General features: G+C 45.6%; 1 protein-coding gene across 1 annotated transcript in view; it reads right to left on the reverse strand.

Moving 5' to 3' along the window:
- Positions 1 to 26243, reverse strand: part of GPR180 (G protein-coupled receptor 180) — a 55800-nt gene that overhangs the window by 16102 nt on the left and 13455 nt on the right. Inside the window, exons 4-6 of the mRNA XM_082246240.1 lie at positions 24992 to 25172; positions 19941 to 19990; positions 14680 to 14837 (exon numbers count right to left, since the gene is read on the reverse strand). Of these exons, the coding sequence (XP_082102366.1) occupies positions 14680 to 14837; positions 19941 to 19990; positions 24992 to 25172 (389 nt within the window). The remainder of the gene's footprint in view (positions 1 to 14679; positions 14838 to 19940; positions 19991 to 24991; positions 25173 to 26243) is intronic.

The following is a 26243-nucleotide window of genomic DNA, read 5'->3' on the forward strand; positions in this document are numbered from 1 at the left end:
AACGCCATTTCACCACGCGCTGCACATGTTCTGCCTTCTAAGACCGCCTCCCACGCCTCAGACAGCCTTGTGTGCAGCCAGCCAGCCGCAGGCCGGTCATGGTGCCAGCCTCAGCCACCCACCAGCCATCTGACCCACAACAGAACAGGGTGCCAGGCCAGCATCCAGCCACCCACCCTACGACAGGGTTCCAGCAAACCAGCTACCCAGATGACACCAAGCCAGCAACCCACAACAGGCCAGGGTGAGTGACACCAAGCCAGCCACCTACAACAGGGTGACCCCAAGCCAGCCACCCAACAACAGGGCGACCCCAAGCCAGCCACCCACAACAGGGCGACACCAAGCCAGCCACCCACAACAGGGCAACACCAAGCCAGCCGCCCACAACAGGGCAACACCAAGCCAGCCGCCCACAACAGGGTGATATCAAGCCAGCTACCGACCACAGTGTTCAAGCAAGCAAGCCACCCACCACAGGGTGACACCAAGCCAGCCACCCACCACAGGGTGACACCAAGCCAGCCACCCACCACAGGGTGACACCAAGCCAGCCACCCACCACAGGGTGACACCAAGCCAGCCACCCACCACAGGGTGACACCAAGCCAGCCACCCACCACAGGGTGACACCAAGCCAGCCACCCACAACAGGGTGACACCAAGCCAGCCACCCACAACAGGGTGACACCAAGCCAGCCACCCACAACAGGGTGACACCAAGCCAGCCACCCACAACAGGGTGACACCAAGCCAGCCACCCACAACAGGGTGACACCAAGCCAGCCACCCACAACAGGGTGACACCAAGCCAGCCACCCACCTCAGTGTTCCAGCAAGCAAGCCACCCACAACAGGGTGACACCAAGCCAGCCACCCACCACAGTGTTCCATTAAGCCAGCCACCCACCACAGTGTTCCAGCAAGCCAGCCACCCACCACAGTGTTCCAGCAAGCCAGCCACCTACCACAGTGTTCCAGCAAGCCAGCCACCCACCACAGTGTTCCAGCAAGCCACCCACAATAGGGTGACACCAAGCCAGCTACCCACCACAGTCCAGGGACTGCGACAGGATAATGCTGCCAATTCCGATACCCTGCTGGCTGAGGTAATAGCCACCAAGAATGTCACCTTCTTAGATAATGTAGGCAAGGGAATCTCCCAAATATTCTCAAATGGAGGTTTGTGGACAAGCAAAAGTACTAAATTTAAATCCCATGGGACAAAGAGACCATACTGGTTGTGCCACATGTCGAAACCCTTGAAAGAAGGTACGAACTAAAGAGTGCGTGGCTAGGGGGTCGCTGAAAAAAAGATTGCCAGGGCAGACACCTGGCACCTTGATGGTACTCCAGGCCAACTTCTGATCAACGCCCTGTTGAAGAAAGGTGAAGATCCGAGCCACAGAAAAGGATCGAGGATGAGCGCCAAACGACTCACGCCAAGAAATGTACGCTTTCCACGTATAATGGTATATCTTGCTGAAAGACGACTTCCTCGCCTTCACCATAGTAGGAATCACTGATCCAGACAGACCTCTATCCCTCAGTACCTGGCTTTCAATAGCTAAGCCATTAAAACCAGCAACTGCAGCAGGATGGTAGATCATCCCTTGGGACAACTGGTCTTGGGGGGCAACTGAACGGAGACACAGAGACTCAGGACCTAAAAAACTTGAACAAGACAAGCTTTGTCCCCCTTTCCGGGTGCCCCCAAAATAATAATTTAGTGGATCCCCTTGACGCTCATGAAGGAGGTCGGAAACCAGCGAAGATGTCTCCCCACCCCAATAATGGGTAAGGGCAGACCTTCATGCTGAAGGGGTCTTGTCTTATGGTCCGGAGAAGCTAGCTAGCTCTAGGCTTACCAGACCGAGGATGCTTGGAACCTCCTGGGGAAAGTTTGAAAGATCCATTTCCCTTATTCTCTGTCCCAGAAGCATGAAAGAATTTTCTATGTGCTGAGAAGGAAGGCCCCCGTCTGATGATGCTCCTTCGGCCCCCGTTTGTGACAATGCTCCTTCCCTTTCCTAGACTATGGCAGGAAGGTACTCTTCCCCGACGTGATACCCATAATGAGGTCATCCAGGGTAGCCCCAAACAGGCAATCGCCTTGAAAGGGCAGATCAATGAGAGCTTTCTTAAAGGCTTGGTCTGCAGACCAATTCCTAAGGCACAGCATACGCCTAATCTCCACCACTAAAACAAAGTTTGGACAGCACAGGAGCGGTATCCAAAGCTGCATCACAAATAAACTGCAGCAGATGGACCAACTGGTCCGCTAAATCAACATACGTGGCGGGGACCAACCTGGTGCAAAAGCTTGACCCATTCAGTTAGGGTCTGAGACACCAGGGCTGAGGCAAAGACTGGCCGCAATGTCGAACCAGCCATAGTAAACATGCTGCGTGCCACAGCCGCCCGCTTTCCTGCCAGCCAGGTCCTTAAAGGACGGGGATTCCTCTACTGGGACCATGGTAGCTTTATTCAACCTGGAAACAGGAGGGTCCACCACCGGTGGACTAGTCCACTTTTTTAAAAGTGACTCCTCAAAAGGGTAACGTACAGTAAAACATTTGGGGACCACAAAAGGGTAATTTTGGTTGTTAACATTCCTTAAAGGAAAACCTGTCAAAATAAGGCACAAGGTGACTTATGCTTACAAAACGACATAACCACGTTAGTGGCTACATCAGCCGCATCTTCCATTTTTAAAGTCTCACGCACTGCGGTGATCAGTGTGTCTACCAGTCTACCTACTTTTTAATTTTGCTGCTGCAACCATGGAGGAATCATCCTCACTATCAGATAGATCTGGGTGTGTGATATTAAGTCCCCCTGGACGGGCCATGTCCACGGTGGCATCTGTCTCAGAATCAGATGAGACAGACTGTGCAGGTTAATGTGGGGGGGGGGGGGCAGCTTCCTCCTGGGCCTTTGCCCACATGCCACTTTCACCCGGGACACTAAGGACTGCAGGACAACCGTCCGTACAACCATGGGAAGCTGAAATTCTGAGGGACCTGCCACCTCCATAAAGGGGGTCAGTGGGGGAGATGTGACCCTGAGGCTCCATAAGGAAAGGAAGACCTTGCAGTACAAAAACGTTCTTTTGGCACCACTAAAGGATCCCCCCAAGGCTCAGGGTACCCATCAGCAGAAAGAGAGATAACCGGAACCCCCAAGGACTCATCCTACTGATTGAAGGAGCGCAGAGAATTCGGACCCAGCATCACCATAGACGCCATCCCTGTTCATATGTCCCGGGCACAGGAAGAGGACACTGAGGAGGAGCTTTGGAAACCCCACCAGGCTTCAGTCATCTCCCGGACGAGAAAATGGCCCCAGTGACATCGGGTTAAACAAACATGGCCGTCAGAAACCAGCCAGACTAATGGAAAATGGCCACCATCAGCTACAGCATGCTGACAGGATCTTTCCTGTGCCCTCTGCAACGCTGCACCCTTTGCAAGGCGACCCCCTCCTGAAGGTAAGACACCCATTAGGGGAGACTCAGCTACACACTCTGCACCGGGACCCCCCTGCACTATACAAACACTTCAAACAGTGGGGCATGCACCTAGGGGTCTCCTAAACTGGGACCCCTCCAGACTACCAGGGCAGGACACACTATCCCAGGACCCTTGCAGAGTGGGGATAGCAGGGGAGACCCCCAGGGATCTCAGCTGCATCCTCTGCCCTGGGAACCCCACCAGACTCCAGGTCCAGACAGGGGGGGAAGGGAGTAGGGGAAGCCCAGCTCACTAAGGGATTTTTAAGAATGGGAAGAGGGAACCTGCAGACAGGCACCCCTGGAGGTTACCCGAGTCCACCTCAAAAAAAAAAAAAAAAAAACGCCAAAAAAGGAAGGGGGGGGGGGCGGGGTTAGACGACGACTACTTCCCCTTCCATTGTGCGGGTAATGCTCCAGACAGAATCCTCGCCACTGAAGTAGAGGAGCTGTCGGCCAAGGGACCGCTGTGACTCAGACCCAAGCCCGATGGTATGAGGACCTAGCGCGTAGCTGAGGTCTGCACGTGCTCACTGGCTGGGCTGGAGGGAACTATTGGATCTAGATTATCCACCCTGTTTGCCCAGCCCGGCAGTTGACTTTAGATCTCTGAGAAAAAAAACAAAGATGTAAGGAAGGAGAAAAAAAAAATTGCTAGGACCAGAGATCCCAGCCGGAAGCCTAGGTCCTTACTCCTGACTAGACAAATTAAAACTGATTACCTAGAGCAGGGAGAGGGTTATATACCAAGCTGAGGATGGCCCATGGGCGTAGCCAGGTGTTTTTTGGTCTGCCTAGTCCTACTCCTGCAGGAGGAAATATAACACAGTAGTTATGATTGAGTAGTTCTGATTTATGTGTCCGTCGATGAACGAAAGAGAAATTACGATTTTTACATGTATGTAACAAAAAAAACAAAAAAGAAAAATATGGCTCTGGAGCCGTACTGGATATACACAATATTTATTACAAAATAATTCAGCTTTAAATAAAAAAAAAAAAAAAAAAAACATTCAATACTTTGTGTTAGATTGCATTGTGTCCTTAGCAAGACACAAAGCCCTCAAATGTTACATTTGTCAAAATGAAGGATAAACTGAGTTGGAGGGCATGAAAATGTGACAATGGAATGCAGTCTAATCCTCATCTGAGAACCAGTTCCACTGAAGCTTTTTCCCATAAGTGCCATCATGTGACCGCCATAATTACAGCCAAGACACTGCCGGGAACCAAGTTCTTATAGCAGCACAAACGTCACATTTAGCACTAAATTATTTACTATGATCACATGTGTAATAACTGTGCATAAAAGAGGGCAGAAAGAGATTTATAACCAGTTTTAAAAAGAACAAGTAGAAAGTTAGTAAACCATCCTCACAGGGCAACACCAGTACCATCCTTTTGCCTCTAAATTCCACTAACTTCAGAAAAGCTCTAGTGCCCCACAAAAGCCCTAAGAATTTCTATACAATGCTGGGTTTCCCAAAAAGTACAGCACAAGCACAACCTCATCACAGTCCACAATGCAATGTAGATGCTATTCCGAATGTCACCGAGGTCCCTGTACTGTACTGCAGGATAAGGTACCATGGCTTAACTTTCTTGAAATGCAGGTGTTAAGTACAAGGACCCGTAGACCACTTAAACCACACTAAAGAAAGCCAGTAAGACTTACTGGCACTATGTAAGGTTAGTATATTAACCATAATCTTAAAAAAAAAAAAAAAAAATTGCTTTCCACATTTAGTAAGACGCTAACCTGGAACTAATAAAGCAGATCAAGAGTTGACTTCATTCTTTCTAATCTGTTTCGGATTAGTAATTCAATTTACTGAAGCCAGAATCTAGCACTTTTAAAAATTGGTTAACAAAAAAAAAAAAAAAATAATGACTGCATTGTGGAAGAGCCAGCTGAAAACGCCGGATGGGGACCCCTAGGGGTTTTGGGGGTTGCACTGTGCAATACCACTGCACAGAGCAGGAAAGCATAACATGTTTGTTATTTAAAAATAAATATAGGCTTTACAACCGCTTTAATGACGTGAGAAAAACAAAGAAACAGATCTCAAGGATGGGACACGGTCATTTTTCAGTAAAAGCTACATTCATTCACTCACCACACTGACATGTGACAGGTCATCCCACAAGACAGTGAGCCTCAAACAGATTCCATATGCTGTTCTTTTAAAATGATCACAAGGCTCTTTTTACAAACTCTTGGAAGTGAAGTATACAGATTGTTGGGTTTTTCGTGTATTTCCTTGTAAAGCAATATTATGTTTAATGTAATAACCCAAAATTAGCATGCAATACCTCTAGCTTGTCCAGGAAAAGGGGCTGCAAATCAAGCTCACTATCTGTAGGAGATGAGGTATAAACTGGAGATGTGGGCATTTGCAGCATGTTTGGTAGCATACGCCACTTCATTCAAAATAAAAAGTTATAAAAGTGAGTACCCTCACATTTTTTAATTTTTTTTAATACAGGGCTTGACAAATTTTCCTGAAATCTAGGAGCCAGCTAAAAAAGTTAGGAGCCAGTTTTTTTTTTTTTTAAACTAACAACCAAGCTTTATTTAATAAAACGGATACTAAATTTACACATAAATACGACTAGAACCCCACTCTCCTCTATAGCGCAATTGGATGAAAACAGACTGTCTGTCTGTCTCTTTCCATCCGATGCCATCTGATCCGATCCACGGGATGGATAGAAAATAGAACCACCATCCGTCTGTTTTTGGCGGACAGGATCAGATGGTGGCAGATTACTGCTCCATAGAGGAGAATGAAGGGTCCGATCAGGTCTGCCTGAAAAACTGACAGGCGGACCTGATCAGACAGCCCGTGTGAAAGGGGCCTTCGGCTGTGGCATGGCGATGAGGGGAAAAAAAAAAAAAATTATATAATTTTTTTTAATAATAATAATAATAATAATAATAATAATAGGAAAAAAAAAAAGAAGTTTTTTTTTATAATTAAAAAAAAAAAGAAAATATTATTTATTTTTTTTACATTTAAAAAATAAATTAAATTAATAATAATCATAACCACACTCCCTGTCAAAGGTAACTAACTGGACAGGGAGATGCGAATGCATTGAGAACAAACAGGCAGTGGAAACAGTCATTACAACAGTGATTACTCCCGGCCACCACAAGAGGGTACCAGTTCCCCTCATCTCAAGAAGGCCGAAAAGCCAGGGCCTCGACTTTCAGACGGCGCGGAAGTCCGTGCACTCCGTGCAAAAATGACAGGACACCTTCTGCAGGGCACCCCAGGCGCCAGGTCGCTAATTCTAGTCGCAAATGCGACCTGGCGCCCGGGGTTTGTCGAGCCCTGTTTTAATATATATCTTTTCACGTGACAACAGTGAAGAAATGACACCTTACTACAATGTAAAGTAGTGAGTGTACTTATATAACCATGTCAATTTGCTATCCCCCCCTCAAAATAACTCAACACAGTCATTAATGTGTAAACCGCTGGCAACAAAAGTGAGTACACCCCTAAATTAAAATGTCCAAACTGGGCCAAATTAGCCATTTTCCCTCCCCAGTGTCATGTGACTCGTTAGTGTTACAAGGTCCCAGGTGTAAATGGGGAGCAGGTGTGTTAAATTTGGTGTTATCGCTCTCACTCTCTCATACTGGTCACTGGAAGTTCAACATGGCACCTCATGGTAAAGAACTCTGAGGATCTGAAAAAAAGAATTGTTGCTCTACATAAAGAAGGCCTAAGCTATAAGATGATTGCCAAGACCCTGAAACTGAGCTGCAGCACGGTGGCCAAGACCATACAGCGGTTTAACAGGACAGGTTCCACTCAGAACAGGCCTCACCATGGTCGACCAAAGAAGTTGAGTGCACATGCTTAGCATCATATCTAGAGGTTGTCTTTGGAAAATGGATGTATGAGTGTTGCCAGCATTGCTGCAAAGGTTGAAGGGGTGGGAGGGCAGCCTGTCAGTGCTCAGACCATACGCCGCACACTGCATCAAATTGGTCTGTATGGCTGTCATCCCAGAAGGAAGCCTCTTCTAAAAGATGATGCACAAGAAAGTCCGCAAACAGTTTGCTGAAGACAAGCAGACTAAGGACATGGATTATTGGAACCATGTACTGTGGTCTGATGAGACCAAGATAAACTTTTGTTCAGATGATGTCAAGCATGTGTGTCGGCAACCAGGTGATTGTACAAAGACAAGTGTCTTGCCTACAGTAAAGCATGGTGGTGGGGAGTGTCAAGGTCTGGGGCTGCATGAGTGCTGCCGGCACTGGGGAGCTACAGTTCATTGAGGGAACTATGAATACCAACATGTACTGTGACATACTGAACCAGAGCATGATCCTCTCCATTCGTAGACTGGGCCGCAGGGCAGTATTCCAACATGATAACGATCCCAAACACACCTCCAAGACAACCACTGCCTTGCTAATGAAGCTGAGGGTAAAGGTGATGGACTGGCCAAGCATGTCTCCAGACCTAAACCCTATTGAGCATCTGTGGGGCATCTTCAAATGGAAGGTGGAGTAGCGCAAGCTCTCCAACATCCACAAGCTCTGTGATGTCGTCATGGAGGAGTGGAAGAGGACTCCAGTGGCAACCTGGAGTCAAATAGCGACTCTTTGGGCCCAATTTGGACATTCTAACTTAAGGGGGCGATCTCACTTTTGTTGCCAGAAGTTTTGACATTAATGGCTGTGTGTCGAGTTATTTTGAGGGGACAGCAAACTGACACTATTATACAAGGCATACACTCACTACTTGACATTGCAGCAAAGTGTAATTTCTTCAGTGTTGTCACATGAAAAGATATAATAAAATATGTACAAAAAACGTGAGGGGTGTACTTCTTTTTGAGAACTACTGTGTGTGTGCGCACGCAGGCATGCACATGTGCGCATATATATACACATATACACACACACACAGTATCTCTCAAAAGGGAGTACACTCCTCACATTTTTGTAAATATATTATGTCTTTTTATGTAACAATGAAGAAATGACACTTTGCTACAATGTAAAGTAAAGTAGTGAGTGTACAGCTTGTATAACCATGTCAATTTGCTGTCCCCTCAAAATAACTCAACACACAGCCATTAATATCTAAACCGCTGGCAACAAAAGTGAGTACACCCCTAGGTTTAAATGTGTTGAGATCAGGGTTCTGTGGGGACCAAACCCTCACTTCCAGGACTCCTTGTTCTTTACACTGAAGATAGTTCTTAATAACATTGGCTGTATGTTTGGGGTCATGCTGTAGAATACATTTGGGGCCAATCACACACCTCCCTTATAGAATGGCACGATAGGCAATTATCTATCTGTATTTCTCAACGCTAAAGACACCTTTAATTCTCATCCTGACCAAATCTCCAACTCCATTTGCAGTATCTGACACACCTAGAAATGTTGCAAGGAGAAGCAGAGGCCCATCAGGAATGACAAGGAGGAAATAACGCTTTCTAAAAAAAAAAAGCAGTGAATGAGAGGTAGATTTAAACAATCTAAGCCACCTGCAGACAATGGAGGGGAATTCTTTTGATGAACCAAAGTCGACAAAGGGACAGGAAAACAATATCCTGGTTAGAGTTGAAAAGCAGGGATTACGTTAGGCACGAAGAAAGTTCAGGGCCTTAACACAAGCTTGTCTCTATGCAAAAAAGGTTCATTACAAGAGAAGTTCAGACACTAGTCCATTAGAGATGATGGTTACACAATAAAACCACCAAGAATAGAGAAAGAAATATAATGAGCGCAAACAGCAGCATCTGAAGCACAGAGAAATCCATGAGCATGGAAGCTCATGGAGTTGCAGGGGAATGAACAGGGAGAGCTACATGGGAGACCCCCTGCATAAATATCCTAAACAAATTGTGAAAAGCCAATAGTCTCTGAAACAGAATGGAGAATGCAGGCACATGACTTGATGGCGCAAAGAGCCTAACATTGGTTCAGACATAACTGCAGGAAGAGAAAGATTCATGGCAGCACCCACAGTGTGGGTATTCAAAATCTTACCGGGTTGCCCTATCTTCCTGGGCCAGTCTGGGCCAGAGTATCAGTAGTAGGCTCTCTAGTTTGATCCTCCGGTAGGAAATAAGTTACAGGGTAAGAAAGGCATTGATCAGGTCTACAGATCTCACCGAGCCTTCAGAACATCCACTGCTTCCAACGGGGATCTCTGCACCTTGATACAGTTCTGTCCAGTTTGTTGTTGAAGACACCAGAAGGTCAACATCCAACAATCTCCCTCCCCCATCTGTGACACAAGTGCTGAAAGACCTTGGAATGTAAGGGCCACTCTAATGGGCCCATGCACTGCTAGCTAGGGAAATCTTATTGCAAACCGTCTACTCCTATAGCGTACATGACTGACATAACTGCAATGCGTAACTCTGCCAGGTTAGGATCTGCTCTACCTCTCATACCGCAGCAAGATTTCCAATTAATCTCTGATCATTGATGTACACCACCGCTGTGGCCCGCTTTGACAATCAAATTCTCTGCACCAGCAAGCCCTAGCCCAAAAGGCTGGTGATCCTCGTAAGAATCTTCCAAAGGATTGGAAGAAAGGACAGTTAGTCTTAGCCTTGATATCAACCAAACCAGCCTATCCAGAGACAGAAAGAACCAACTCATCCCCCAAGATGACAGAATATTGCAATGCAGATGTCTGGAGTGAAATTGGGCAAAAAGGGATCAGAATACTTCTGGACTGAAGAGTCCACATGTAAGATCAGAGAGACTGATACGTCTCCCAAGACATGTCAAGGATTAGTCAATCTCCAATTGAGCAGTCCGTTCCATCAATGACTTCTGAAAATTTAGGAGAGCCGCCTTCTACTTGAACTTCTGTAATGCCTGGACAGTCAGAGATCCAATGCCCAAAAGAGCACTTGCTAGCTGTTCTCTACTGGAGGTTGTTTAAGTGTCCTACAATAGAAATAAGTCTCATGAAAGCAACAGGACCAAAGCTAGGGCCAGCACCTTGGTGAGCACATGAAGGGCAGAGAAGCAGGGCCATAAATTAGTAGTGTTGTGGTCCCACCGAAAAGCACAGGTGTACATGTATGTAAGCATCTCTGATGTCCACAGAAGCTTAAAAATGTCCCTGGTGGAGGGAGGTAAGTGACAGATCTAGTCGTTTTCACCCAGAACTTTAGGGCCCAAATGTAAACACGCAGTGCATTCAACTCTAAGAAGGTGGTACATGCCCCACTTTGGTTTGGGAACAGTGAACAGGTTGAACTAGGACCCCTGAAACCATCATGTCACAAGGATTGAAGAAATTACACCTGGATGGAAAAACCCAAGAGGGCCAGATAAAGATCTGTTAGTCTGTGTGTGTTTGTGTGGAGACACAGGAAATTTGGAGGAAGTAAGAAAATGAGAAAGGGGCAAAACTAGAGTTTGAATTCCTGGGACATCACCTCCTACACCTAAGAATCTGAAATGCAAGCTGTCCAAGCGTCCACAAAGATGAATCAGATGGATGTCCAGATTTGACAAGGGAAGGGAAGAATCTCCCAGTAAAATGGTCAGGACTGGAAATTTATTGCTACTGCTCCATGTGTTCAATGAGCAAAGGATCAATCGCTGCGGTGGTTAGATTCTTTTGAAAGGATTTTCACAAGTTGGGTGCAGGGCAGGACCTGCCAGTGAAAACCATGCTCTGGAAAGGTCTTCCAATGGCTTATCAGTTGGGCCCTAAAGGCAGATGCATCCTCCACCAGTATGTCAGCCCCCTTTAAGAACAGACCATTTGTGAACAAAATCCTCTTTAAACCAATACAAATCCATTAATCACTTAAAGGGATTAAACAATGTCTCAGGGTTCTTCCAACCTCTATAGTGTTGAAAAAGCAGTTACAAAGAGAAGTCTTTGCAGCCTTAGGAGTCCTAAACAACCTAAGGTAGGGAAACAGCACTAGCAGAAGCAACAGGCTGATTTTCAAGCTTAAGAATGGCATATACTGAAATAATAAGAGCTGAAACGCTCTCTTACACTTAGAAGTAAGAGAAGCAGACTGACTCCTCAGGGGTAATCTCATTAGTAAAGGGTTTGAGCGAATCAGAATCTCTGTGGTCAATGGCTCAGAATTCGACAAGGACTATACAGTCAGAAAGAGAGTCTGCTGGAGAGGGTGCAAGAGAAAAACTGCAAACTCAGTAATTTGGGTCCTAAAATCCACCAAGACCATGAAAAAAACCTACGCTATACCCTGCCACATGACAGAGTTAAGAAAGGAAGCAACTCTAGCAGCAGTGGGAAGCATAACTCCAGGCAGCCCTCTGGCCCAATCAGTAGGTATGCTGAAAGCAACCCATGAGCTGTTTGTAGAAAGTGAGCTAGGGGCACTTGGGATAGTCCCACTGTACCATGACTAGCATTAGACATGTTGCAGCTGCAGCGCTGTTGGGCAACACAGAGACTCAGGATAAAAGGCAAGGTCTTAAAACAGAACTTCACACTAAAGGGAAGTTCTGCTTTATATCCTTCTCCCACTTCCACTTGGATTGCCAAGGTCCCAGAAGGATGCAGGTCCATTCACAAAGTGCAGCGCGGCTCACGCATGTGCAGTGGGAAACCGCAAGGAGTCTTATTGGCTTCCCACAGTGAACATGCTGGTGTTGGGGACCCAAAGCCTGGCAAAGAACTGGCCCAGGTGAGGACAGCACTGGATCCTTGGAGAGGCAAATGTCCTTTTATTAAAAGAAAGAAGCTACAGTATTTGGAGCTGCAGACTTGTAATGTTTTCCCTCTCGGGTGAAGATCCTCTTTATGTACTCATGAAACCCAGACAACTGGCAGGAAGTATCTGTAACTGAAAGGGTTACTAAACCCACAACAGTAGAATCCAAAAAGGGAAATCTCCCCAATGGGGCCCAGATGGAAAAAAAAAAACTTGGCAGGGGTTCTCACCATTCCCTACAACACAAAAAAATGAAAAGTTGGCTTTAGTTACACTTTAAAGCTAAGCGCCAGAAAAAAAAAAAAAAATGTTTGGGCCATTGACTGTTTAAAGTTAATGTTTTTTTCCCCTTAAAATAACAAACATGTTATACTTACCTGTTCTTTGCAAAAAGGATTGCAAGCAGCAGCCCCGATCCTCCTCTTCTGGGGTTCCCCACCGGCACTGCAGACTCTTCTACATGTGCCAGAATGGATGTCGCTTCCTATGGTAGCACACGCGTGGGCTCCCTCCCGAGACAGGCTGTGTGTGTGTCCATTGTCTGGCTTGGCCCACCCTTGCTCCCTCCTCACTGGATTTGACAGTTACAGAACCATATATGATTTTTATGACAAAAAAAGCTATTAGTCTCTTCTGTCAAACTCTTCACCCAGCCTGTCAGTATTTATGTACACTGAGCCACGCAGGTGCAGTTCAGCTCAGCCTACATTTACAGCCCCGCTCTGCGCCGTGATCCTGCGACTATCATACACATGCACAGCAGTGACATCATAGCTTGGAACCCCGAAAGAGGACCGGAGCAGCTACCATGACCGATGGGAGCGCTGCAGGGGATAGCTTGCCAGGTAGGTCTGCCACAGTGAGTTAATATGTTCTGTATACTAGCACAGGGCTCAAAATTTCAAGCCATGAGCTACTAGCCAGGCCTTAAGAGTTACTCGCCACTTGTTGCCCCACCCAAACCCCACCCTGCTCCGCCCCTAAACACGCCCTCTACATTGCAGAGCGCCCACAGCATGTCCCCTTACATTGCAGAGCGCCCACAGCATGTCCCCTTACATTGCAGAGCGCCCACAGCATGTCCCCTTACATTGCAGAGCGCCCACAGCATGTCCCCTTACATTGCAGAGCGCCCACAGCATGTCCCCTTACATTGCAGAGCGCCCACAGCATGTCCCCTTAAATTGCAGAGCGCCCACAGCATGTCCCCTTAAATTGCAGAGCGCCCGCAGCATGTCCCCTTAAATTGCAGAGCGCTCGCAGCATGTCCCCTAAATTGCAGAGCGCTCGCAGCATGTCCCCTTACATTGCAGAGCGCCCACAGCATGTCCCCTTTCATTGCAGAGCGCCCACAGCATGTCCCCTTTCATTGCAGAGCGCCCACAGCATGTCCCCTTTCATTGCAGAGCGCCCACAGCATGTCCCCTTTCATTGCAGAGCGCCCACAGCATGTCCCCTTTCATTGCAGAGCGCCCACAGCATGTCCCCTTACATTGCAGAGCGCCCACAGCATGTCCCCTTTCATTGCAGAGCGCCCACAGCATGTCCCCTTTCATTGCAGAGCGCCCACAGCATGTCCCCTTACATTGCAGAGCGCCCACAGCATGTCCCCTTACATTGCAGAGCGCCCACAGCATGTCCCCTTACATTGCAGAGCGCCCACAGCATGTCCCCTTACATTGCAGAGCGCCCACAGCATGTCCCCTTACATTGCAGAGCGCCCACAGCATGTCCCCTTACATTGCAGAGCGCCCACAGCATGTCCCCTTACATTGCAGAGCGATCATCACAGCATGTCCCCTTTCATTGCAGAGCGATCATCGCAGCATGTCCCCTTTCATTGCACAGTGCCCACAGCATGTCCCCTTTCATTGCACAGTGCCCACAGCATGTCCCCTTTCATTGCAGAGCGATCATCACAGCATGTCCCCTTAATTGCAGAGCGATCATCACAGCGTGCACTTACCTGCAGCAGGCGGCTTCTCATCAATCCTGTGCGTCCCTCGTGTCTCCCGAGTCCTCCTCCTCCTCCTCCTCGGCCAGTTACAATCGTTCGCCTTTTGGCCAATCAGGAAACACCTGCCTCCTGATTGGCCAGTAGGAGGATCAGGAGGAGGATCCCTGTGACAATAGCGAATACTCATTTGCTATTGTTACACAATGGGTGGGCTCAGGACGCAGTGCTCTGCTCCTAGAGCCCATCCTTTTCTAAAAAAAAAAAGTGAAAGTAATCGCCGGCTGCTGTTAATGGCGGCGGCGGCAGGCACAGCTCGCCATCCTCAAAATTCCACTCGCAAAATGCTAGTAGGCGAGTGGAATTTTTGAGGGCTGTATTAGCACATCATGGCTAAAAGCTAAAAAAAAAACAGAAGATACTGTTCAAGAGTATTTCCATCCTTTACAACATGTTGTATATGTATATTCTTTGAATATAGGTCATTGAAGGCTGGAAAAAATATTATACACACCTGAACGACGACTGCAACCACAGCAATGCCAGTTGATGTGGGCGTAGAATCCCACTGAAGGGGTCTACTCTGGGATTTCTTCATTCTACTGAGAGTCCAGCCCACACACAAGCTAAGCAGCAAGTATAACATCTGTACTTCTGAGGCCATATCGCATACTGGAAAAAGAAACAGATTGCAGACACTTGAGGAATAACACCTGGATCGATCAGAAGGTGATGTTAGCTTATTCAATTTTAATTTTAAGGAGTTAGGCCCCTTTCACAGCAAAGCGGACAGGCGGACCTGATCAGGCCACCCATTCTACTAATTGGGGAGGCGGATTTAAGTGGACATGTGTCCGCTAACATGCCTGGCATCCGATCCGACAAGATCTACTGAATACAGACGGATGGCGATACGTTCGCCATCAACTCAGCAGGTCAAATCGGATGGGATCGGATGAAAAACGGACACGCTCTCCATAGAGGAAAAGCAGGGCTCTGACAGGTCCGTCTCTGCACAGTGAGCAGAGACGGACCTGTCGTCCGCCTGCTCAGCGGGGATCAATAGAGAGATTCTGGCTGAGCAAGCGGAGTCTGTGAAAACGGATCCGCCCTGTGTGAAAGGGGCCTAACTCCACTTTTGCTGAGAAAAAAAAAACAAACACAGTCCCCTCTGGGTGATCAATGTACACTACAAGGATTTTTACAAACTTTGTTGCAGATTCCTACCCGTTTCTGCTCTAAAGGAATAGCTTTGTTTGACCATGGAATTTAGATATTGATTCTGAATAGGAGGTGCAGGTTCATCATAATCACCTGGTGCACCATCAATTTTCTGATGAGCGCAAGTCTTTAAGCCTTGTTCACTTGAGCAACGATGGCCATGCAGCGCGAACATTTTTTTTGCAGTATCTGTAACTTTTAGGTGCTGTGTGCATTCAGGCCAGTGAAAATTATAAAGGTGGGGGGCATAGATGGAGAAAGATCACACACAAAAATAAAAAAAAAGGAGGCATGAGCGCAAGGTTCAAATCCTGCTGACTGTAAGTTATGCTCTTTGTACTGAATTTTATTTTTTATTTTGGCTCCACACGGTACTGATATTTGAGCTTCTGCTTTTAGGATGCAATAATTGGTGTTTGTTTTGTGCGAATTTGCACATATTTATGTGTGTATTTGCACGTATATGCGCATTCGCGTGCAGAACACATTCCTAGGAAAAATTCATTCATATTTATGCTCAAATACGCGTATTTGCGTGCACTGGTGAAAAATACTAACCGGAAACGCAGGTGGTTTTCTTTTTTAACTGAGAAATACTCGGTGCTCATTTATGTGCCTGTGTGCACAGACACATTGTAAATAATTGTGCTATATTGTAGCTCAGTAAAAAACAAAAACCCTGTACTGAGCTTTTTCAAGCTGCAGTGTGCAAGACGCCTTATAGTAAAAAAAAAAAAAAAAAATGCAGACTTTAAGGCCCCTTTCACATGATTGGACCGGTCGGGTCCGCCTGTCCATTTTTCAGCTGGACCTGATCAGACCACCCATTCTCCTCTACGTTGAGGCAGATGTCAACAAAACACACAGCTGGCATCCGATCAAACAAGATCCACTGAAAACAGCCAAACGGCGATATGTTCGCCATCCGTCCAGCGGGTCGGAATGGATTAAAGCGGTCAGGCTGTCTATTTTCATCCGATCTTCCCATAGAGGAGAGCAGGACTGCGACAGGTCCTTCCCTACACAGTGAGCAGAGACAGATCTGTCATCCGCCTGCTCAGCGGGCATGAGCGGAGCGATCCCCGCTGAGCAAGCGGAGGCCGTCAAAACGGATCCGCCCCCTGTGAAAGAAGCCTAACTTGTGTGCAAAAAATAAATAAATAAATAAATGAAAAGTGCTGTAGAGGGGAACTAGTTAGGGCCCTTTCACACGGAAAAAAAGTGCTGGGAAAGCTCAAGAAAAATCAACTAATGTATTCACACTGGGGCAGTGTGCATCCATTGCAGCGAAAAAGAATTCTGCTTGCAGCATCTTTGGAGCATGTTAGGCAAGCTAAATAAAACACCCCAAACAAACACTCCTTCCCAATGAAATTAATGGGAACTGCATCAAAAACGCACCTAAGCATTTTTGGTGCATATTTCGAGTCACGTCATTTAAAAACCACACCGCAAACACTGCAAAAGCGCATCAAAAACGCTCCAATAATGCAATGGCATTTTACTAGCAGATTTGAAGCGAACCAGTGTGAAAGTGCCCTAAATCTAAAAGCGGAGGTCCAGACGTTTTTGTGTTTATAAAAAGTCAGCAGCAACAAAAAGCGAAGCTGCTGACTTGTAACAGTCCATTCACACTGCCGCGACAGGATTTTGTGGGGCGACCTGTGAAGTCGCGGCGCGACTTGCACGGACTTCATATAATTGAAGTCAATGCAAGTCGCCTCCAGGTCGCCCCAAAGTAGTACAGGACCCTTTTTCTAAGTCGGAGCGACTTGTGTCGCTCCTATTAGAACGGGTCCTGTACTATTCAATTCGCCTGACAAGTCGCGCTAGTGTGAATGGACCCTAAACCTCAGAAATTTAAAAAAAAAAAAAAAACACACACCTGAAAGACAAACACATAATGAGCTAGTATGCATTGCATACTAGCTCATTATAAAATACTTACCTTCGAACGAAGCCCCCGCAGTGCCACCCGCTCACCTCTCTCACGGGTGACATGTTCAGTTGCCCTTCTTCCGGGTTTGCAGCATCCGGCCATCTGACTGGATGCATGCGCGCGGGAGCCGACGGTCACGGCACAGGGCTCTGGAGGAACGGCACGAGCGGCCATTCCTTCAGAGCACATGTGCCAGTGATGTCACTGGCTGCAAAGTAAATATCTCCTAAACGGTGCAAGTTTAGGAGATATTTACAGTACCTATAGGTAAGTCTTACCTATAGGAACAAGTTGCAGAGGAGGTTTGACTTCCACTTTAATAAACACACATACTCACCTATCCCACATTGCAGCGATGCGGCCGGTGGGAGCCTCGGTTATCTCCCTCTTCTACCCGCGGAGCCGGCATCACTAGTGTGGGCTCCCAGCTGTGACAGCTTGTGGCTTTGAGTCATGCTGCGCTTCCTCAGTGGCCAGGCAATCTTCTGAGACCTGTCCCAGAAGATTGCAGTGAGGGAGGGGGAGAGGAGTACTTCCGCTTGAGCCACCTAGGCAACCCGAGCGGAAGTGGGAGCGGGTACCTGTCAAAACTAGGTATCCACTGCCCCCCAAAAAAATTGACATGCCAAATGTGGCATGTCAGGGGGTCAGGAGCACTTAAAGCAGAGGTTCCACTTTTGGGTGGAACTCCGCTTTAAAAGGTTTCTGATTGACCAGTCTGCCCCATCATGCCACCATAGGCAGTTAAAGCGAGCCTTACAGTAAAATACAGGGTCCCTTTACTTGGTCCACATATACTTCTTTAAAGAGAAAAGGGTAACAGGTGAAAATAGTCTAGGAAAATAAAACTAATGTAGGCACATCTAATGATTGATAAGCTTCATTACATTTTTGGTTGTGGGTTTATTATTGCTTTAACAGCACTTGGCATTGTTTCATCTATCTGCATTTGTTTTTTTTTCTGTACTGAAAATTCTCAGAACTAGAGGGGGACTAGTTTGCCTCCAGGGGCTCAGCTACATGTGATTTTTGTTTATCACTTAGTTAGTGAGTAATCTTATGATACTGGAGTAAACGCTTCATTCATGAAAAAAAGAGCTCTAAAAAAAAAAAAAAAAAAAAAAAAAAAAAAAAATGATTATATTATATTATTATTACTATATATATATATATATATATATATATATATATATATATATATATATATATATAAACACACACAGACCTATCAATTCCTGCTCAGGTGGTTAGTTCACAGATTTTCTGTAAACCTTTTAGAGCTTTAGAAACTTTTTTGGCACCCCTAGAATTTCCCTTATGTACACCTTAACAGAATAGAATAGTCAAAACAAATTCCGATTTGTATTTATTTAATTTTTAATTCCAGCACAAGATCTCCTCTGTAGCTCTAAACTGATAACATTTTTAAAAGCGTCGTTAAAGGAGATTAAATACCATAGTTTGTCACCATTCCACGAGTGTGCACAATTTTAAAGCATGACATGTTAGATATCTATTTACTTGGCTTAACTTCATCTTTCACATAATACAAAAAAAAAAAAATTGGGCTAACTTTTTTGTTTTATCTTTTTTTTTTTTTTTTATTAATGAAAGTGTATTTCTTCCAAAAAAGTTGCATTTGAAACACAGCTGAGCATATATCGTGTGACATAAAATATTGCAACAATCGCCATTTTATTCTCTAGGGTCTCTGCTAAAAATATATATTATTTGGGGGTTCCAAGTAATTTTCTTTAAAAAAATACTGATTTTAACATGTAAGCAACATATGTAAAAAAAAAAAAAGGCTTAGGCATGAAGGTGTTAAGTAGTTAAAAATCAGTTTGGAGCCAAATAGGAGGTGGGAGGACTTGGACTTAGATACCATATTATGGAATATATTTCCCTATTGATCAAATATTACTAACTCTAAAGTTATTTTAGCAACATACAACAGTAGTTCTCTGTGACCAAACTTTATGAGAGAATGATTTACAATGAGTCTGTTTTAGAGATCATGATTGCAAGAACCTGCCTGACTTATACACTATATCTGGATCCCAAGGAAGCCTTTTTAGCAAAACGCGTCGATCCACAAGCAGATTATGTGATGCATTTGACCGTAATAGCTATATTCCCATGACTGTATGAATTGTGTGTGTATATTCTATCTCTCATACATTATATATATATATATATATATACACACACACACACACACACATACATTACATAATATATATATATATATATATATATATATATATATATATATATATATATATATATATATATATATATATATATATATATATATATATATATATATATAATAAATAAAATCTTCAATAAACAGACAATATATTTATTTTATTCCCGATATTGATATTAAGGCACAATTAAATCCCTATTTCCAGTGTTTGGTAGAATTTTTCTCCGCTCTTGTTTCTTCCCTATCCCTATTAGTCGTCTGCCAACCTGGCTCTACATATTTATAATTTAATACAGGGGATGGTGCCAGTTTACCCACAGACCCTTTCTCTCCATACAAACTTTATGAGTCATTTGTCTGTCTTTACCCAGAAAATTAAAAAGACATTTGTTTTAATACTCACATTCTGCCAAACTTCCAATGAATGGCGCTCCTTTACCATCTTTAGCGTACCTATGGAACAGAGGTGGAGAAAACGTCAGACATGTAAAATGAACCCTTTCACAATCAGCAAATATTGAAGTCTAGATGAAATTTTTCAGCTTCAGTATGCACCAGTAAACTTGTAAATAACAATATAAAGCATATTTTTTTTTAAAACCATAAATGCGATTTCAAACATTCACTGGTGGTGAAATATTTACTGTCATTTAAAAACAGATGTGCCAAGAGGATAAATTTGCAGTAAATATTTGGTAAATGTCACATTATGGGTTTTATAAATATGCTCATACGACTACTTTGCTTATATATAATTTTTATATTTTATAAGGACATACAACTTTAAATATTAAACGGTTTTTGAAAATACAGTAAAACCTTGGTTTGAGAGTAACTTGGTTTAAGAGCGCTTTGCAAGACAAGCAAAATTTTCTAATAAATTTTGACTTGATATACAAGCGATGTCTTGATATACAAGTAGCCTCAAGTCACAGCTGAGTATAAAAGAGAAGAGAGGCGCCTCGAAGTGTAGCAATATGGTTAAATTTAATGAAGGTACAACATTTAGCAACTCACATGGTTGATGATTGGAACAGGCACATCTAAGGATGCAGGCATCCGGGGTAAAGCTGTCAACATAGGACCATCCTCCGCACCGCCATCTACGTCATCCTTTCCATGCTGCCCCTCGCTTTCAGATCGCTTTACTCCAGGGTGGTCTTCCCGGTCAGGATTACAGACTAGCAGCCGGCGGTGCAGAAGATAGTCTATGTGGACAGCTTTATCCCGGATGCCTGCATACTTAGATGTGACTGTTTTATTCATCAACCATGTGAGTTGCTAAATGTTGAACCTTCATTAAATGGAACCTTATTGCTACACTTAGAGGCGCCTCTCTTCTCTTTGATACCCTGTAGCTCCTGCTGGATTTTGCTTCCAATCCCCTTGTGGAAGCGGCTATTTGTGGATGGACATTTTATGGTTACACATCCTATCGCAATGCTATAATCTTTTTATATGGACTATAAATTGAAGGATTTATGAATAAATGGTTGTGGAATGAATCATCTGAGTTTCCATTATTCCTTATGGGGAAATTCGCTTTGATATAAGAGTGCTTTGGATTACAAGCATGCTTCCGGAACGAATTATGCTCGCAATCCAAGGTTTTACTGTAGTTAATTTTTTTGGTTGTTTTACAAAACCATTTTGAATCAAATGAGTTACATAAAAAATGTAAATTTTTTTTAACTACTATACTTCATTCTTTGTGCACCGTATACAGGAGAGAGGCAGAGTGCCACCTGCAGACTGAAGAGGATTTATAGAAAGCAATCCTTCAGTGTACACATGATCGCCATGATTAGCTGCAAAGGCTATCAAGATTGTTAAGAGGGCCAAAGATGGTAGGATTTCCTTTCCTGCAAAAACCACCACTCGATCAACTTGTGTACAATCAGCTTGTCCATTGATTGTTGGAATCTCGGATAGTTCCTGCTAGATCGGCTGAGATTTAAGCAGTCTATGGCAAGCTATAGGCCTCATGTACACCCTGCGTACATTTACTGCGACTGATTTTTCCACGTTTCGTTAAATAGTTTGGTTGAAAAAAAAAGACATAAGTCCATCTAGTTCAACCAATATTTGAGTTTTGTAGTTATTTTGTGTTTTCCCATGGTCGGCGGTCAAAACATTACTATCCTAAGTGCAATTCTTCGGCGTTCAGGAGAAGGAGGTTGAAGCTCACCTAACCGTGGCAGCTCCAAAACCCTGCTAAAAGCCTGTGTGTACATTGACACATAGGCTTTTAAGGAGTTGAGTTTTTTGCCAAAAACGCCAAAAGCTTTGAAACTCTTGTTTAGGAGCTGAGCTGCTAGTGTACATGAAACTTTAGCCCTCATGCACACTGGACGTCAGAAAAAAACAAGCTGCAGAGCCACTTCTAACGCCAGGAAAAAGCAGCTGTAAAAACGTGCTTACAGTAGCTTTTTCCATTTGCGTTATTGCACGTATGGCCACGTAGCTTTTAGCAGCGTTTTTTCTACCTCCATTCAAAATCAATGGTTCCCTATGGGAGCCTATTGATTTGAATGGAAGGCGCACCGCAAGTCGGATCAGGATGATCCGACTTGCAGTGCGACTTGCGCTGTGAGAATCTTGAGGGGGAACTCCACGCCAAAATGGGGAAAAAAACGGCGTGGGGTTCCCCCCAGGTTACAAACCAGGCCCTTAGAGTCTGGTATGGAATTTGAGGGTAGCCCCACGCCGAAAAAAACTGTGTGGGGTCCCCCCCAAAATCCATACCAGACCCTTATCCGAGCATGCAGCCCGGCAGCCCAGGAAAGGGGAGGGGACGAGCGAGCGGCCCCACCCCCCCTGTACCATACCAGGCCACACGCCCTCAACATGGGGGGGGGTGTGGGTGCTTTAGGGCAGGGGGGGCTCTGCAGCCCCCCACCCCAAACCACCTCGCCCCCATGTTGATAAGGACAAGGACCTCTTCCCCACAACCCTGGACAGTGGTTGTGGGGTCTGCGGGCAGGGGGCTCATCGGAATCTGGAAGCCCCCTTTAACAAGGGGGCCCCCTCAGATCCCAGACCCCTCCCTATGTGAATGGGTATGGGGTACACTGTACCTCTACCCATTCATCCCATAAAAGGCAGTGCATGTAAATAATGACAGGAGACGTTTTGAAAAGTTTATTAAAAATCTTCATCCGGTCTTCTCTCCGCTCTTCTGCCCTCCGCTCTTCTTCCTCTGACGCTGTCCCCAGTGATTATGCCGGTCTCTGCAGCTTATCATATAGCAATTAGGGGCGTGACCTCCCGGTGACGTCACAGGGAGGCCACGCCCCCTTAATGGCACCGACAATGGCGTTGGTGACAAGGGGGCGGAGCCTCCCGGCAACGTCACTGGGAAGCCACGCCCCTAATTGCTATATAATAAGCTGCAGAGACCGGCATAATCACCGGGGACAGCGTCGGAGGAGTTAAAAGACCGGAGCGGAGAAGACCGGAGCGGAGAAGACCGGAGCGGAGAAGACCAGAGCGGAGAAGACCAGAGCGGAGAAGACCAGAGCGGAGAAGACCAGAGCGGAGAAGACCAGAGCGGAGAAGACCAGAGCGGAGAAGACCAGAGCGGAGAAGACCGGAGCGGAGAAGACCGGAGCGGAGAAGACCGGAGCGGAGAAGACCAGAGCGGAGAAGACCAGAGCGGAGAAGACCAGAGCGGAGAAGACCAGAGCGGAGAAGACCAGAGCGGAGAAGACCAGAGCGGAGAAGACCAGAGCGGAGAAGACCAGAGCGGAGAAGACCAGAGCGGAGAAGACCAGAGCGGAGAAGACCAGAGCGGAGAAGACCAGAGCGGAGAAGACCAGAGCGGAGAAGACCAGAGCGGAGAAGACCAGAGCGGAGAAGACCAGAGCGGAGAAGACCAGAGCGGAGAAGACCAGAGCGGAGAAGACCAGAGCGGAGAAGACCGGATAAGGATTTTTAATAAACTTTTCAAAATGTCTCCTGACATTATTTACATACACTGCCTTTTATGGGGTGAATGGGTAGGGGTACAGTGTACCTCATACCCATTCACATAGGGAGGGGGTCCGGGAACTGGGGGGGGCCCTTGTTAAAGGGGCACTTCCAGATTCCGATGAGCCCCCTGCCCGCAGACCCCCACAACCACCGGCCAGGGTTGTGGGAAAGAGGCCCTTGTCCTCATCAACATGGGGGCAAGGTGCTTCAGGGTGGGGGGCTGCAAAGCCTGCCCCAAAGCACCCACACCCCCCCCCCCCCCATTTTGAGGGCGTGTGGCCTGGTATGGTATTGGGGGGGGGGGGGGCGGTCGCTCGTCTCCTCCCCTTTCCTGGGCTGCATGCTCGGATAAGGGTTTGGTATGGATTTTGGGGGGGACCCCACGCCGTTTTTTCGGTGTGGGGCTACCCTCAAATTCCATACCAGAACCGAAGGGCCTGGTTTGGAACCTGGGGGGAACCCCACGCCGTTTTTTCCCCATTTTGGCGTGGAGTTCCCCCTCAAGATTCTCACAGCGCAAGTGAGATCATCCTGATCGGACTTGCGGTGCGCCTTCCATTCAAATCAATAGGCTCCCATAGGGAACCATTGATTTTGAATGGAGGAAAAAAAAGCTTGACGCTGCAGCTCCAGAACGCACAGTTCCTGGGTTTTTTTTGGAGCTGTAAAACGCCTATGCCACTTGGAGCTCCTAAAAGCTCTATGTGTGCATGAGTCCATAGAATAACATGGATGGGCGTTCTGCAGCTGCGCAAAAAAAAAAAAAAAAAAAAAAAAAGTCTGACGCTGCTAACAGCAGCTCCAAAAACGTCCAGTGTGCATGGGGGCTTAGACTGATACCTTGCTACTGTCAGTGGCAACAATGTCTTTGAAGTAGCAGCTGCAACACAGGTTAAAGTGATTGTTATTTTTATATTTAAAAAAAAGACTTAAGCATGTTATACTTACCTCCTCTGTGCAGTTAGTTTTGCACAGAGCAGCCTGGATTCTCCTCTTCTCAGGTCCCTCACTGAATCTCCTGGGCCCTCCCTCCCTTTGAGTGCCCCCACAGCAAGCAGCTTGCTATGGGGGCAACCAAGCTGAATCACAGCTCCGTGTATCCATTTAGACACAGACTTTTGGTTCGGCCCCGCCCCCTCTCTCTCATTGGCTGACTTTGATTAACAGCAGCAGGAGCCAATAGCACCTCTACTGTGTCTTAGCCAATGAGGAGGGGAGTCTCAGACGGCTGAGACAGTCGTAGGCATCGCCGGATCAAGAGGGCGCTCAGGTAAGCGTTGGGGGGGCTGCTACATACCAGAAAGTGTTTTTTTTTTTTTTTATGCATAGAATGCATTAAGATAAAAAAAAAAAAAAAGAAACATTCTGACTTTACAATCCCTTTAACATTCGCTCAGCACATTGGACCATGTTTGAGAAACTTCATCAATGAATTTATGTCAAAAGTGGTTAAACAGTACTACAAAGAAGGGCAGTATTTACCATGAGAAATGCAGATAGTTGGCCAAGGCAGAAATGACCTGCAGCACCAGGGCATTTGATAGAACCTTTAGCACTGTGTGCATAGGACCACCCTTTTTAATGGTCTGCCACAGCGCCTGGATGTATATACAGGCAACCACGAAATACACAAGGACCAGAAGGAAAAAGAATTCATGCAATCCTGGGGAAAGAAAAAAAAAAAAAATAAATTTCATTTATCAAATTGAGATTCCAACATCATTTTAGGAAGCTTTGCTAAAAGTGAAACTCAATGTAAACATCAAAATGCACGGGTAAAATAAATGAATAAATATATATATTATAATATAAATTTCACACACATACATGGTTTTAAGTTAAAGTGGACCTTCTTCAGTCACAGTTTACACATATCCTCATTCTAATCCTCTGTTCTCCCTATTGCACATTTGCAAGAAATTTTTTCTTTTTTTGGAGGGAGGTACTTGCTCCAACTTTTTGGTTCCGCTTATCCATTGGCATACCCTGGATAAATCCCACAAAAACAGCCTATCTTGGTATTTGCACATATCCTTTACATTGCTGAGCATGATGAGTGACACCTGCACCCTCTGATTACAATGCACAGGTACTTTACCCACACAGGACCCACCCGTTGCGCAAACTTGTCTTCCTTGTCTTTCTCCATACAACTAAACATTTAAGAGTGAAATACCCAGCACTTCAGGGTACAGGTAGCATGTGTGAATGCTGGTACCTTGCTGCTCAGGCATTCAGTGCGGTCACATAGAGCAGAGAGGGTCCCTGGTGAAGGGAATAGGACAAAGCACTAGTTCACTTTAAGTAATCCCTCCTCTTGGTTCAGCATTTCAGCTTCCTATGTCACCTTTCCACTTCAAAACTTCTCAATGTACAGTGAATCAGCATCATTAGCTTTGCCCAGGGAGCACAAACTGACCCAGGAGGCAGTAAAACTGACTCAGGAAGCAAGAGTGATTAGACAATACACTGAAATGTCAGCGGTTGAAACATATCAGTCAAAAATTGTGTTTTTTTTGCATTCTGGCGATAGAGAAAAAGGTGCCAATAATGGTGTCAAAATACACGCGCACTTTTGCCACAATTTTACTGTGCTTATGGTATGTTTTTCATAGGTCATGTGACTCAAAAACGTAACATGGGTGCGTTATTGACGCGTTTTCAATGCATTTGTAAGGAGAGGTGCTTTTTTTTTTTTAACTGACCAAAGATGTAGCGAGCAAGATTTTTTAAC

Source organism: Pelophylax lessonae, assembly GCF_965119305.1.
Source record: "Pelophylax lessonae genome assembly, chromosome: 2".
NCBI classification, from domain to species: Eukaryota; Metazoa; Chordata; class Amphibia; order Anura; family Ranidae; genus Pelophylax; species Pelophylax lessonae.